The sequence below is a fragment of the Mobula hypostoma genome, chromosome 7, assembly GCF_963921235.1.
Source record: "Mobula hypostoma chromosome 7, sMobHyp1.1, whole genome shotgun sequence".
NCBI classification, from domain to species: domain Eukaryota; kingdom Metazoa; phylum Chordata; class Chondrichthyes; order Myliobatiformes; family Myliobatidae; genus Mobula; species Mobula hypostoma.
The window spans coordinates 84,822,258-84,837,051 of NC_086103.1; the positions used below are offsets into that span (position 1 = coordinate 84,822,258).

Sequence of the window (14,794 nt, forward strand, 5' to 3'; positions counted from 1 at the left end):
GTAAGGCTGAAAAGTGTGGGTTCAGGTACCATCTCCCCAGCATACTAATATCTAACGTTCAAGTGACTGAGATCAAAGCTGAACTAAAATCAAGACTAATCCACCAGAGAACTGTGCGCTATGTCTAACCAAAACATGACTTACCTGCTTTGCCTGACTGCGCCATACAGCCCGAGAGCTGCTCAATTCGATGTACAGCATCGTTGGTTAAAGTTAGAGGAAGAGGGTTTCCTTCCTAATCAACACCTAATAGTTTCCAGATGTGACAGTCCTAGCAAGTTAGTGTATTATTGTCACATATACCAAGATACAGTGTAAAGCTCGTCTTTGCACACCATTTAAATAGATAACGTTATCAGTGTATTAAACAAGGTAAAACAATAAAAATGCATAATATAATGCAAAAGCTACAGAAAAAGTGCAGCACAGGTGAACAAAGTTTACAGAAGAGTTCCTGCTCACCCAGTCTGGAATATGTAATGGAGAAGTGTTGCCCATATTAGCTATGTAGACAGGGTATTTCAGCTCGCAAACATCAGAAATTCTGCAGATGCTGGAAATTCAAGCAACACACATCAAAGTTGCTGGTGAACGCAGCAGGCCAGGCAGCATCTCTAGGAAGAGGTGCAGTCGACGTTCAAGGCCGAGACCCTTCGTCAGGACTAACTCAGTTAGTCTCGGCCTGAAACGTCGACTGCACCTCTTCCCAGAGATGCTGCTGGCCTGCTGCGTTCACCAGCAACTTTGATGTGTTTTGAGGGTATTTCAGCTATCCTGATGGCAGTTTACATCTCATGTCAAGCAGATGTGATGCCTGCACTCAAAGAGCTATACTCTTTGGTCAACAGTCTTCAAATGGAATACCCTGAGGTCCTCTTCATCATTGCCATTGACTTCAAGTAGGCCAACTTGAAGAGTATGTAACTAAAATACTACCAGCATGTAGGATCTGTAAAAGCTGCACAAGCTCTAAACTCAGCCAGCTCCATCATGGGCACTAGCCTCCCTAGCATTGAGTATATCTTCAAAAAACAACGTCTCAAAAAGGCAGCATTCATCATTAAGGACTGCTACCACCCAGGAGCCTGTTTAATTTGTACACCGAACAAAGATGCGACTTGTGCAGGTCATGGTGTTCTCTCTGGCTGAAGAAATTCCTCATCTCCATTCTAAAAGGACTCTCCTCCATTTTGAGACTTCCCCTCTGGTCTTAAACTCCCCCACCATAAGAAACACCCTCTCCACATACACTCTATTGAGGCCTTTCAACATTCGATAGGTTTCAATGAGGTCACCCCTCATTTTTCTGAATTGAGTGTAATGCGCTGTAAGGATTCACTGCTAATGTAATGGCTTCTTTGTAATGTTCACTGCTGAGGTAACGGTTTCTCTGTAGCAGCAATGTTTGGGTTATGGCTGGAGATAACAGGATTATGGTATGCATGTTAGCCAATAAGAGATTGTTGCTCTGTCTTGTGAATCTGGAAGGATGCTTTCTCACGGTCTTTGTCAAGGAGAGATGAAGAGGGAAGGTGTTTGTGGAGAGAGCTGGTAGACCACCGGACGAAGTGGACTGGGATCTGAGGATCCGAAGGTCGGCGATGCTCGGAGATCCATGGTGGAAGAATGACTACGGAGTGAGCTCCAATGTGAACTTTTCACTTTTCCTTGAATTGGGCCCTTTTTTAATTTTCATTACTAACCCTATATTCAGCTTAAGATTCATCAAGTTCAATCATTTAATTGCATATGGTATACTGTCTGATATTTTGCGTTGTGGGTTTGTAACTGGGTGGTACATTACACAGCATCCACACAAACATGATTTCCCAGTTTGGCGAGGCTAGAGGCTGTTTCCCTTAGATGAACACGAGCTGGGCGAGCCTGAGGGTTACATGAATATAGGCCCTGAGCCATCAAAATACTCCTCATATCACAAGCTTTTCAATCCCAGAATCATTTTCATGAACCTCCTTTGAACCCTCTCCAATGTCAGCACATCCTTTCTAAGATAAGCAGCCCAAAACTGCTCACGATGCTCTAAGTGAGTCCTCACATTATAAAGCCTCAACATTACATTCTTGCTTTTATATTCTCGTCTTCTTGAAATGACTGCTACTATTGCATTTCCCTTCTTCACCACCAACTCAACCTGCAAATTAACCTTTGGGGAATCCTGCACAAGGACTCCCAGGTCCATTTGCTGCTCAGGTTTTTGAATTTTCTTCCCATTTAGAAACTAGCCTACCTTTTACTTCTTCTACCAAAGAGCATGACCATATACTTCCTGACACTGCATTCCATCTGCCCCTTCTTTGCCCCTTCTTCTAATCTGTCTAAGTCCATCTATAGCCTCTCTACTTCCTCAAAACTGCCTGCCCCTCCACTTGTCTTTGTATCATCTACAAACTTTGCCACAAAGCCATCAATTCTGTCATCCAAGTCATTGAAACAAAGTAAAAAAGCAGCGGTCCCAACACAGATTGCTGTGGAATATAACTAGCAATTGGCAGCCAACCAGAAAAGGATCCCTTTATTCCCACTCTTTGCCTCCTGCCAATTAGTCATTGCTCTATTAGCTTTAATTAACTTTTAGTCCATGTTAGCGTCTTTCCCAAAATACCATGGGCTCTTAACTTGTTTAGCAGCCTCATGTGTGGCATCTGGTCAAAGGCTTTCTGAAAATACAAGCACACAACATCCACCAATTCTCCTTCATCTATCCTGCTTGTTATTTCTTCAAAGAATTCCAACAGATTTGTCAGGCAAGACTCTCCCTTAAGGAAACCATACTGACTGTGGCTTACTTTATCACGTGCCTCTAAGCATTCCGAAACCATGTCTTTAACAATCAACTCCAACGTCTGCCCAACCACTGAGGTCAGACTAACTGGCCTACAATTTCCTTTCGTGTGACCCTCCCCCTTTTTGAAGAGTGGAGTGACATTTGCAATTTTTCAGTCCTCCAGAACCATGACAGAATCCATTGATTCTCGAAAGATCATTGCTAATGCCTTCACAATCTTTTCAGCTACCTCTTTCAAAATCCTGGGATGCATACAATCTAGTCTAGGTGACTTATCTACCTTCCCGACCTTTCAGTTTCCCAAGCATCTTTTCCCTAGTAATTGGAATTTCACATACTTCCGTCCATTGACACTCTGGAACTTGTGGGATTCTGCTAATGTGTTCCAGAGTAAAGATTGATGCAAAACATTTATTCAGCTCATCCTCCATTTCCTTGCCACCATTAACATCTCTCCAGCATCATTTTCCATCTGTTCAATATCTACTGTCGTCTCTTTTACACTTTATATATCTGAAGAAGCTTTTGGTATCTTCTTTAATATTATTGACGAGCTTACCTTCCTATTCAATCTTTTCCTTCTTAATGACTTTTTTTTTGTTGCCTTTTGTTAGTTTATAAAAGATTCCCAATCCTCAAACTTCCCATGAATTTTTGCTTTATTTTATGCCCACTCTTCGGCTTCTCTTGTTATCCACGGTTGTGCCATTTTTGCCTTTTGAATACTTCTTCCTCTTTGAGATGTACATCTCATGTGCCTTCCGAATTGCTTCCAGAAATTCCAGCTATTGCTACTCTGCCATCATCCCTGCCAGTGTTCTTCTCCAATCAATTTAGGCCCGTTCCTCTCTCATGCCTCTATAATTCCCTTTACTCCACTGTATACTGATACATTTCAGCTTCTCCTTCTCAAATAGCAGGGTGAATTCTATCATATTATGATCACAACCCAAAGCAACAGTGGCACCAGCCTATCTTCCATTAAGTACCAGAAAAGGGCGAGCAATATCATGAAGGATCCCACCCACCCTGCTCATGACCGTTTGTCTCACTCCCAACAACATCCACATCAGGACTACTAGACTCAAAAATGGTTACTTACCACAAGCCGTCAGACTGATCAACACCTCTACTCATTAACCCACCCCATCAACACCACATGCACATCAGTCACACCTCTCCTTTCCTATCAGATTCCATAACCTGTAGCACCCTTTTGCTGTTTCCACATCTTCTTCTAGCCTCTAGCTATCACTTTCCTAACTTGGTTCCACCTATCACCTTTCTCACTTCTCCCTGTCACCATTTTATAACAGGAATCTCCGCTCCACAGTTTCAGTACTTGTGCAAAGTCTCAACCAGAAATGTTTGTCATCCCTCTGCCTCCACGGATGCTGCCAGGTCTTTCAAACTCCTCCAGCTCTTTTTCACTTCAGAAACTAGTAAGTTTCATCTTGTAAGTTTCAACTTGTCAAACCTACTTGCATTTTTCATCCCTAGTGATCCCTATCCTGGCTCCAACTTCATACCCACTTTATACTTCGACAATACTCAGCTGACTCTCACGTGCAAATCTGGATACCCGCAAGTCCACAGTTTATGAGGACTTGGCGTACTTATGAGTCAGCAAGAAGCCTGACTCATTCTGGCAGCAGAGAAGACCAAGGACAGACAGGTCAGTGTGGAAATGGGAAGGGGAGTTTAAATGGACTGCAACTGGGAGTTCAAGATGGCCATTGTATTCTGAGTGTACAGAAACAGTCACCGAGTTTGTGCTTGGTCTGGCCGACATGGACAAAGCTATATGGGGAGCACCAAATGCAGTAGATAAGGCTGGAGATAATGGGATAGAAGTTCACATTTTCGTGTTTCGCAAATATAATGATTGGCGTTTTAATTTAAATCTGCTGTTTACAAACACAAAAATTAAATAAATAGTCTAACATGTGGCAAATTATATTATTTAGAAAACAATCTGATCCATTCTTTAAATTCAAGACATTTAGATAGCAAAGTACATAAATCATTACAATGTCATCTATGGAAAGTAAGTCAAATGGCAACTAGAATATTTCCTTCCTATCTAGAGAAAGATAATGCAATGGGATGGAGTTACTTACAACAGCTTATACAAAGCCTCGCTTTGACCACAGTTGGTTACTGGGAATAGTTGTGGACAGGAGGAATGGAGCATGGATTTACAAGAATTATAAGGAAATATCATACAAATTAAATTTAATTCTCCAGAATTTGTAATAAGGATATTTTAATGAAACCTTTCAACTATTGAAAGGAATTGATAACAAGATGGGAGAAGGTACTTTTGCTGAGTAGGGAGTTAATAGAAGGCATATCTAAAAATAATTTTTCCACAAATGAAGTTCAGAAACACTTTGGAATCCTCTTTCATAGAAGGCAAATAATGATAAATGAGTTATCAAATCTCAGTCGTTTTTTTTTGCCAACGATAGTATGGAATTGAGGGTAACTGGGTACATGGAGTCAAGTCATAAACCTGCCATGAATATAGAACGAGGCTGTAGAATTGAATGGCCAGTCCTCTGTGCTTTTAAATGTAGATTGTAAATCCAAAGCCAAATCAACAAATCTCTAATGTTTTTGCTTCACCTAGATGTAAACCTAGAAGGTATCAAAAGATTAATAAGCTTTCTAGATTAAGCACAGCCAAGCACAATCCTGTTCACATACCATAACCAGCTAAATGCATTAAAAAACACTAAATAACACCATTGTTTTAGTATGATGACTCCCTGCTAGAAGTATGAGTGCATTGCAAATAACAACCAAATGACCCAACAATTCTAGCATCTGAAGAACAAGCACATGGGATCTCAAAAGGTCAAAGAATGGACACAGAATATAGCACAATTGTCTTGACAATTAGGACCATTCCTAGGCAGACTGTATAGCAAAATATGCTTTAGTACAAAGTTTTCATAATTTTATAGTTACTCTGGTATTATCCATTAAATTATTCAGGTATAAATATGTGGGAATGCATGTCAGAGACAATTACAAGGATAGATTTGAAATCTTTGTTTCCAAATGTACAATAGCTCTGTTTCACTTTTGTTCCTTTTCAGAATTCTAAAGGATTCTTCAAAATAAAACCTTGAAAGTCAGATGCTTAACATTATTCCTCTTTTTTTATTTCACAAACATCTCAATACTCACTGTATCTAAAGCCTCCCAAACTGTCTGAAGAAACACCAATATATTTGTCTTTGTTCCGCTTGGCTTTTTTCCGTTCTTCTCGCAAACGGTCATCATCCTGTATAAATTCGACCATTTCTTTCACTTTCTGTCGCACATTTACTCCTTGGTCCTTGCCATTTTCATCTGAAAATAGCCAGGTAAACAGACAGTGAATAAATCAACAATCAGACAACATAAATTGTACTCTGCAGGAATTAAAATTATGGGATCAAAGGTTTCCAGCCAACTGTGTAGAAAATATAAAATATGTAATTGTATATGTATGATAAATGTATTAATTATCAAAAAGATGTTCCAGCAATAGTAACATGGTGTTAGGCACAGCTTAAAAGATCAATACTGAAAAACAACAGTGTGAAGCTGACATGCAGCTGGCTAGAGGCAAGTTTCATATTGTTAACACATTTTTAAATTATCAAGTCAATTCTTTGCTGTTCTAACTATTGTTATTTTTTCATCCAGGGGTCACATTACAAGTCCAGGTAGGTCATCCACTCTCCTGTGCTTCTCTTACATTTTTGTTAAAGTCCACACTTTGCAATTATTCGATTTTCCCCAATGTCTTCAAATGAACACTTAAATCACAATTACTAGACACTGATAGGAAACAATAACTACTGACAAAGTCTTCATTTCCTTAATCTAGGTCAAAACCATTTGTAATACTTTCACTGCCTGCCTCAAAATACCCATTTTACACCTGCCATGCCTTAATGCTAATTTTGTTTAAAAAAATGCAGCGTATAAACTTTAATTTCAAGCTTAGTGTCATGGTGGATATACCAATTAGATTTTTGCAGCATGTGCCTTTCTAATATTGGCAGAATGCATGAGGCTGCACTGCTAATTATTGTAAGCAATAAATGACAATATTTTGATAAGGCATTGTTCCCAAATATAGCTATTAGACTTGCAATTGCAGAGCTCTGACAATCTAGCAGAATTTACCCACATAAAAAAGGCACCTAGATTATTATTAGGTTGTACATTTAAATCTGACAAAGTACATCAGTTTTATTTCAATCTCCAAGTTTTAACTTTAATGTCAAAACAATAAAAACATGGCCTTATTGCCATTGCATTGTAAATATTATTTGCAGATATTCTTGCTTCTTCAAACAGATTAGTCTGTGTTGGTGTCTAACCTTTCCTTCCTATGTAATTAAGGCAATTTCTTTATGAGCATCACAAGGGAGTCATAGCTGTTGTGTTTTTTTTATATAAAGAAAAACCTGAGCACTCATGTTGTGCTAGTTGTGTTGTTATTACCATGTCCTTTCTGCGAGTTCTTGTCTTCACTAATTAATACTCTAGGGCCCCCAAATCTCAGATTCTGTACACTTCAGATAGTGCCACCAGTCACATTCTAATTAGTGAAGGAAGCTGATCTACTGGCTCAAGTGACTGACAACTCTGCTTGCTGTTATAATTTGCTCAAAGCTTTTTTTATTTTGCTCCCTAGCACCAGAGGTGTGCTTACCTACGAAGTGATAGTTTTCCATCGAACGCAAATCGTAAATGTGTTCTCGGGCGCTGGTAACTACTCGCTCTGACCCATTCCTTATGAGATAAGCCAAAAGAAGCAAGGACTGTAAAAAGGAGAAGAAGACAATGAAAGGAAACGGACCAAAGTGTTTTATGTTTGTGAGAACAAAGTCACATACTGGCACATTGTAATGATTGCTTTCTACTTTAATAAAATACTATGAACATCAGTCTGTGGGAATTCCCAGCACAAATCAAAATTGACAGCGGCAATATTAGTTTACCAAATAAACAGAACATAAATAAAACTGACCTTCCACACTGGTAAAAATTAGAGATGCCTGTTCACAATGAACTAATCACATGCTCATAAAACCCCATCCCGATTTCCCAATGAGTTGATGTACAGAGAAAACATTTTCACTGTTATTTACATTAACTTAATATATCTTTCCACTTGACAGTGGCCTTGCACAATTATGGCTATACAATTCAAGATCCTTTAATTATAAAGAGTAAACCATCAAAACAGTAATATTTAATTATCAAATTCAGAAACTGCACACCAAATTACAGGACGTGTTTAAACTTTAAAATTTAAACACAATCCTACAAATCAATACCACTTTGGGGAAGATATTCTTTACACTTTCCCCTTTAATAAATGCTCCTAACCCCTTCTAAACAAAAGAAAGCAAAGCTCTCCATCAAACAATGTGTCAAATCTGCCACATCATATAAACCAACAAATTATTTTTTGAATTATGAAGCACAAGATCAGCAGCCAACTAGTCATTAGGGAGTTTCTCTTCAAGTATAGAACTTCCTCCCAATCTAAAATTTCATTACAGCTGACACCAAAAGGAAGAGGCAAGTGGGTATTAAGAGAAAAATCTACACAATGATATAATATACAATATTTTGCACTTCTGCTACAACCTGTAACTAATGCAGCTTGTCAAAGGCTACGCAATAACAAAGTAGGAGGTTAAGGAAATGCACACACACAACTTTTTCTGATCCAATTCTATCAAAAAGGTCCACTGAATAGAACATGAAAACAGACCCTTTAGCCCAAGTGCTACATGTCAAATAAGATGCCTCATTTACCATTGTTTGACCTATAACCATCTAAACCTCTCCAATCCATGTAACTATTAGACAGTCTTCAAAGTTGCTGTTGTACCTGTCTTAACACATCCTCTAGCAACCAATCTCACATAGATACCTCCTTTTGTGGGAAAAAAAGGTTGGCCCTCAAATTCTGATTAAATTTTTCCCCCTCACACCTTAAACCTGTGCCCTCTAGTTCTTGATTTCCCAATCCTGATGAAAAGACAGAGTGCACTCACCCTATTTAAGCTGATTTTATACACCTCTATAAGATTACCCTTCAATCTCTTACACTCCTAAGGAATAAAGTCCTTAGCCTGTCCAATCTCTCTCTATAACTCAATTCAAGCCCTGGCAGCATCCTTCTAAATCTTTTCTATACTTTTTCCAGTTTAACAATATCTTTCCCACAGCAGAGCACCTAAACTGAACACAACACTCCAAGTGTGGTCTCACGAGCATCCTGTACAACTGCACTATGACCGCTCAACTTTTACACTCATATCCCTGACGTACAAAGGGCAATGTGCCAAACCCCGTGTCTGCCTGTGACTCCACTTTCAGTGAACCATGAACTTGTACTCAGAGGTCACTCTGTCTACAACACTTCTCAGGAACCTGCCATTCACTGTGAAAGTCTTATTTGGATTTGACTTCCCAAAATGCAACATCACATTTATTTGAATTGAACTCCATTTATTATTCCTCAGTCCAACTACTCAGGATCTCCATAATTTCTGATAACCTTCTTCATTGTCCACTACACTATCATCTGCAATCACATCAACCATGCTATATACATACTTATCCAAACTGTTTATATAGATGGCAAACAAGAATGGGCTGAGCATCAGCCCCAAACACACCACTAGTCACGAGCATCTAAATGGCAAAACAAACTTCCATCACCCTGATTTTTTTTTTATCTTCAAGCCAATTTCAACTTCCTTTGTCGCTTCATCAAAAATCAAGTTCATAAGACAAAATTTCCCATGCACAAATTCATGCTAACTACCCCAAATCAAGCCCTGTAATCAATACCTGTCTTTCTGGAAGTATACCTTATCCCTCAGAATCCTCTCCAGTAACTTACCTACCACAGACGCTCTCATTGGCCAACAGATCCCATGTTTTTTTCTGACCACCTTTCTTTAATAAAAATACAACATTGCTACCTTCCACTGGCACTTTGCCTATGGCTAAGGATGATGCAAATATCTCAGCCAGGGCTCCCACAATTTCTTCTCTAGCCTCCCACAGTGCTCTTGTTAAGCTTGTTAAGCCCTGGAAATTTATCTACCTTCATACCTTTTCAGACATTCAGCTCCTATTCTTCTGTAACGTGGATTACCACCAACACCTTCCCATTTACTTTTCTTACTTTTGATGTGTTCATGTCTTTCTCCACAGTTATTAGAGGGGAAGTATTCTTTAAGAAACTTCATCTCGTTTAGTTCCACACTAAAGGTGTCCCCTTTGGTCTTTGAGAGGCCTTATTCTCTCTATTCTTTCTAAAATACAATGGCAAGCAAATGTTTGGGCACCCCAAAAGATTTAAGCTCTCAGATAACTTTTACCAAGGTCTCAGACCTTAGTTAGCCTGTTAGGGCTATGGCTTGTTCACAGTCATCGTTAGGAAAGGCCAGATGATGCAAATTTCAAAGCTTTATAAATACCCTGACTCCTCAAACCTTGTCCCAACAATCAACAGCCTAGCACTCTGAAAATTAAAATAAATTATGCCCTCAAAGCCGGAGAAGACTATAAGAAGATAGCAATGAGTTTTCAGGTAGCTGTTTCCTCAGTTCGTAACGTAGTTAAGAAATGGCAGTTAACAGGAATGGTGGAGGTCAAGTTGAGGTCTGGAAGACCAAGAAAACTTTGAGAGAACTGCTCGCAGGATTGCTGGAAAGGCAAATCAAAACCCCCATTTGACTGCAAAAGACCTTCGGGAAGATTTAGCAGACTCTGGAGTGGTGGTGCACTATTCTACTGTGCAGCAACACCTGCACAAATATGGCCTTCATGGAAGAGTCATCAGAAGAAAACCTTTTCTGTGTCCTCACCACAAAATTCAGCGTCAGAAGTTTGCAAAGGAACAAGCCTGATGCATTTTTGGAAACAAGTCCTGTGGACTGATGAAGTTAAAATAGAACTTTTTGGCCAAAATGAGCAAAGGGTGCAGAATTTCATGAAAGGATACCTCTCCAACTGTTAGCCACAGGGGTGGATCGATCATGCTTTGGGCTTGTGTTGCAGCCAGTGGCATGGTGAACATTTCACTGGCAGAGGGAAGAATTAATTCAATTAAATAACAGCAAATTCTGGAAGCAGACATCACACCGTCTGTAAAAAAGCTGAAGATGAAAAGAGGATGGCTTCTACAACAGGATAATGATCCTAAACACACCACAAAATCCACAATAGACTATCTCAAGAGGCACAAGCTGAAGGTTTTACCATGGCCCTCACAGTCTCCTGACCTAAACATCATCAAAAATCTGTGGATAGACCTCAAAAGAGCAGTGCATGCAAGACGGCCCAAGAATCTCACAGAACTAGAAGCCTTTTGCAAGGAAGAATGGGTGAAAATCCCCCAAACAAGAATTGAAAGACTCTTAGCTGGCTACAGAAAGCGTTTACAAGCTGTGATACTTGCCAAAGGGGGTGTTACTAAGTACTGACCATGCAGGGCGCCCAAACTTTTGCTTTGGGCCCTTTTCCTTTATTGTTATTTTGAAACTGTAAAGATGGAAATAAAAAGTAATCTTGCTTAAAATATTAAAGAACTGTGTCATCTTTAACTTTATGCCTTTTGGAAATCAAGTCATCTTTTACTCGCTTAGCTAATCACAGTAACAGAAATTTTGACCGGGGGTGCCCAAACTTTTGCATGCCACTGTATACAATCTCTTTGGATTTTAAACTTCATTGGCAAAGTTATCACATGCCCCCTTTTGTCCACCTGACTTTCTTCTTGAGTACTGTCTTCCATCCCATATACTCTTCCAGAAATTTGCTCGATCCCAGCAGCCCATATCTCACCCATGCCTCTTATTTCCTGTCCAGGGCATTTCTCTCATTATTCAGGGTTCCCTATACCTATCAGCTCTGGATTTCACTCAGGAACATACAGACCTTGAACTCTTAACTACTATTAAAAAAAACCATCCACTTGCCCATGGTCTATATTGCAGTTCTATAAAACTCTGGTTAGGCCACACTTGGAGTACTGTATCCAGTTCTGGTCGCTGCACTATAGGAAGGATGTGGAAGCATTGGAAAGGGTACAGAGGAGATTTACCAAGATGCTGCCTGGTTTAGAGAGTATGGATTATGATCAGAGATTAAGGGAACTAGGTTTTACTCTTTGGAGAGAAAAAGGATGAAAGGAGACGTGATATAGAGGTATACAAGATATTAAGAGGAATAGATAGAGTGGATAGCCAGCGCCTCTTTCCCAGGGCACCACTGCTCAATACAAGAGGACATGGCTTTAAGGTAAGGGGTGGGAAGTTCAAGGAGGATATTAGAGGAAGGTTTTTTACTCAGAGAGTGGTTGGTGCGCGGAATGCACTGCCTGGGTCAGTGGTGGATGCAGATACACTAGTGAAATTTAAGAGACTACTAGGAAATGGAGGAATTTAAGATGGGGGAGTTATATGGGAGGCAGGGTTTGAGGGTCGGCACAACATTGTGGGTTGAAGGGCCTGTACTGTGCTGTACTATTTTATGTTCTATGTTGTTCCATGTCCCTTCCCCTGTAAACCGCCTACTCCAATCTACCTTTGCAGGCTCATATAATCTCATGCCATCAAAGGATGGACCAGCTATAATCTTGAATATAGCTGAATGTAGTAGCAAGCTTGAGGGGCTAAAGTCTACTTGTGTTCCCATGTCTAAAGGCTTTAATGAATGCTACCCCATTGGTGCCTTAAAAACGGCAACTGGAAGGAAAGTACTACATCTACTCAATTACATTCTCTGGAGTACTGTGCCATTATTTTCGTCTAGGAATGACTCACGGATTAGAAGAAATGTGTTACTACAGCAATGTGAGGCAAATGCTTTAAATATCCTGGAACTGACCCATTAATTGATGTTCAACATAATCTAAACCATTTACTGTTGCCTTCCAGCAAATTAGTTTCTCTGGTGAAACATCTCTGAATGCTGTAACGTTTTCACAGCATTGCTAAACACCAAGCTCTAGCTTACTAAATCCACACAGTCTCAGGAATACTTCAGACTTCAAATTAATCTATTGTTATTTTAAATTCAGCTCCTCAGATTGTGATGGCCATCAAATGTCTTATTTCTTAAAAAAATATCAAAACTTAAGAATATAAGAAGGTCCTCCGACTTTCATGCCATCTAGCAATCTAGAGCATGGACTACAAAAATATTAGTAACAACATGAACACGAGGAAATCTGCAGGTGCTGGAATTTCAAGCAACACACATAAAGATAGCTGGTGAACGCAGCAGGCCAGGCAGCATCTCTAGAAAGAGGTACAGTCGACGTTTCGGGAAGAGACCCTTCGTCAGGACTAACTGAAAGAAGAGCTAGTAAGAGATCTGAAAGGGGGAGGGGAAGATCCGAAATGATAGGAGAAGACAGGAGGGGGAGGGATGGAGCCAAGAGCTGGACAGTTGATTGGCAAAAGGGATATGAGAGAATCATGGGACGGGAGGCCTCAGGAGAAAGAAAAGGGGAGGGGGAATTTGATATTGCTACATCTGATTGCAGTTACTTTTAAAATGTAATACCATTTTCATGACTGCCAGACTTTCACAGTGGACAATACTAACTAATGTTGAGGGATATAGATATATAGATATATAGAGAGAGAGAGAGATATATATATATATATATATATATATATATATATATATATGTGTGTGTGTGTGTTTGTGTTTTTAAAGATTTAAAAATGATAAGTACTGTGGCATGTATGATATCAAAGCATCAAATCATATGGTTGAAGCAACAGCGTTTCTCTATAAAGGCAAAACCAAAGTTGAGCTTATTGCCATACGCAAAAGTACAAGACACATTCACAAGAAAAGCAAATTAAACATAAATATACTTTTTTTAAATACAAGAAACACAATTAGAACAAGAAGTTCATTTTACAAACGTAGTACCAAGTCATTATTGTGTTGCTAAACTGCAGTGCTCATTGTTGTACTGCTTTTTTAACAACAAAATATACTTTATTCAAAAATAAAATTATGTACAATAAACCATTCAATGACTCTCCATCCTTTACAGATGTTTCCATTACGGTCTATACATTTCCACACTTTCAGCCACCCACATGGCACTCTGTTGGTTCATCGTTCCACACCATTGTTGAGAGGTATACTCCCCACCACCCAACAGAACTGAATGGTGGTTAGGGCAAAACAGCTGTTCTTGAACCTGCTGGTGTGGGACTTCACACTTTGCTCATAAACAGGTCATTGTAAGCTCGTCTCAACCAAGTATACACAATGTATAAGGTATTTTCGAAGTACTAAGTTTGCAGATTGGTCCTTTGTAAATGGGTATTTGAAAGTTATTTTAGTTATTACAAAAAAGTTACCTATGAAGTTCAATGTTACAGATCAAATTCAAAATTTCAGTTTGCATACTAAACAGCATGTCAGCCAATCAGCATCAGAAAAAGAGCAAGACTTCACACGTTAGAAGATAAATAATGAAAGTGCTACATTCTCTTCAACACAGGTGTGCAGCATTTGAACATCATTAATTACATCTGTGGCTGTTTATCATCAAATCTCTGCCGTGAAACACAATAGGATTACTGCAGCTGTCCACTGCACTTAAAATATGGAATTACTATTCCTGTATGTTACTATGCAATCGGCAATCGCCTCTGATCTGGGCTGACGTTTACGTGCCAGGCGGCACCTAATCAATTAGCTTGTTATTTCGGCTTTTTTCTTAAAGGTGTGCCAGGTGCGTTCCGACTACCGCTGCATTCTTCGCGGCTCGGAGGCTTAGGACCACTGTTACAATTGACATCACTATATTCATGCGAGGAATATATGCGCTAGGTGTTTAATATTAAATTCGTTAGATAAGCCCCTTTAGAAACGAAATTGAGTGTATTAGCCACTTGTAAGTGACTTATAGTTGACTTATCA

At 39.4% G+C, this 14,794-nt stretch overlaps 1 protein-coding gene across 1 annotated transcript in view; it reads right to left on the reverse strand.

The window, feature by feature from the left end:
• clint1a (clathrin interactor 1a) overlaps positions 1–14,794 on the reverse strand; it is a 199,601-nt gene that overhangs the window by 75,679 nt on the left and 109,128 nt on the right. The window contains exons 4-5 of the mRNA XM_063053688.1: positions 7,524–7,632; positions 6,002–6,166 (exon numbers count right to left, since the gene is read on the reverse strand). Of these exons, the coding sequence (XP_062909758.1) occupies positions 6,002–6,166; positions 7,524–7,632 (274 nt within the window). The remainder of the gene's footprint in view (positions 1–6,001; positions 6,167–7,523; positions 7,633–14,794) is intronic.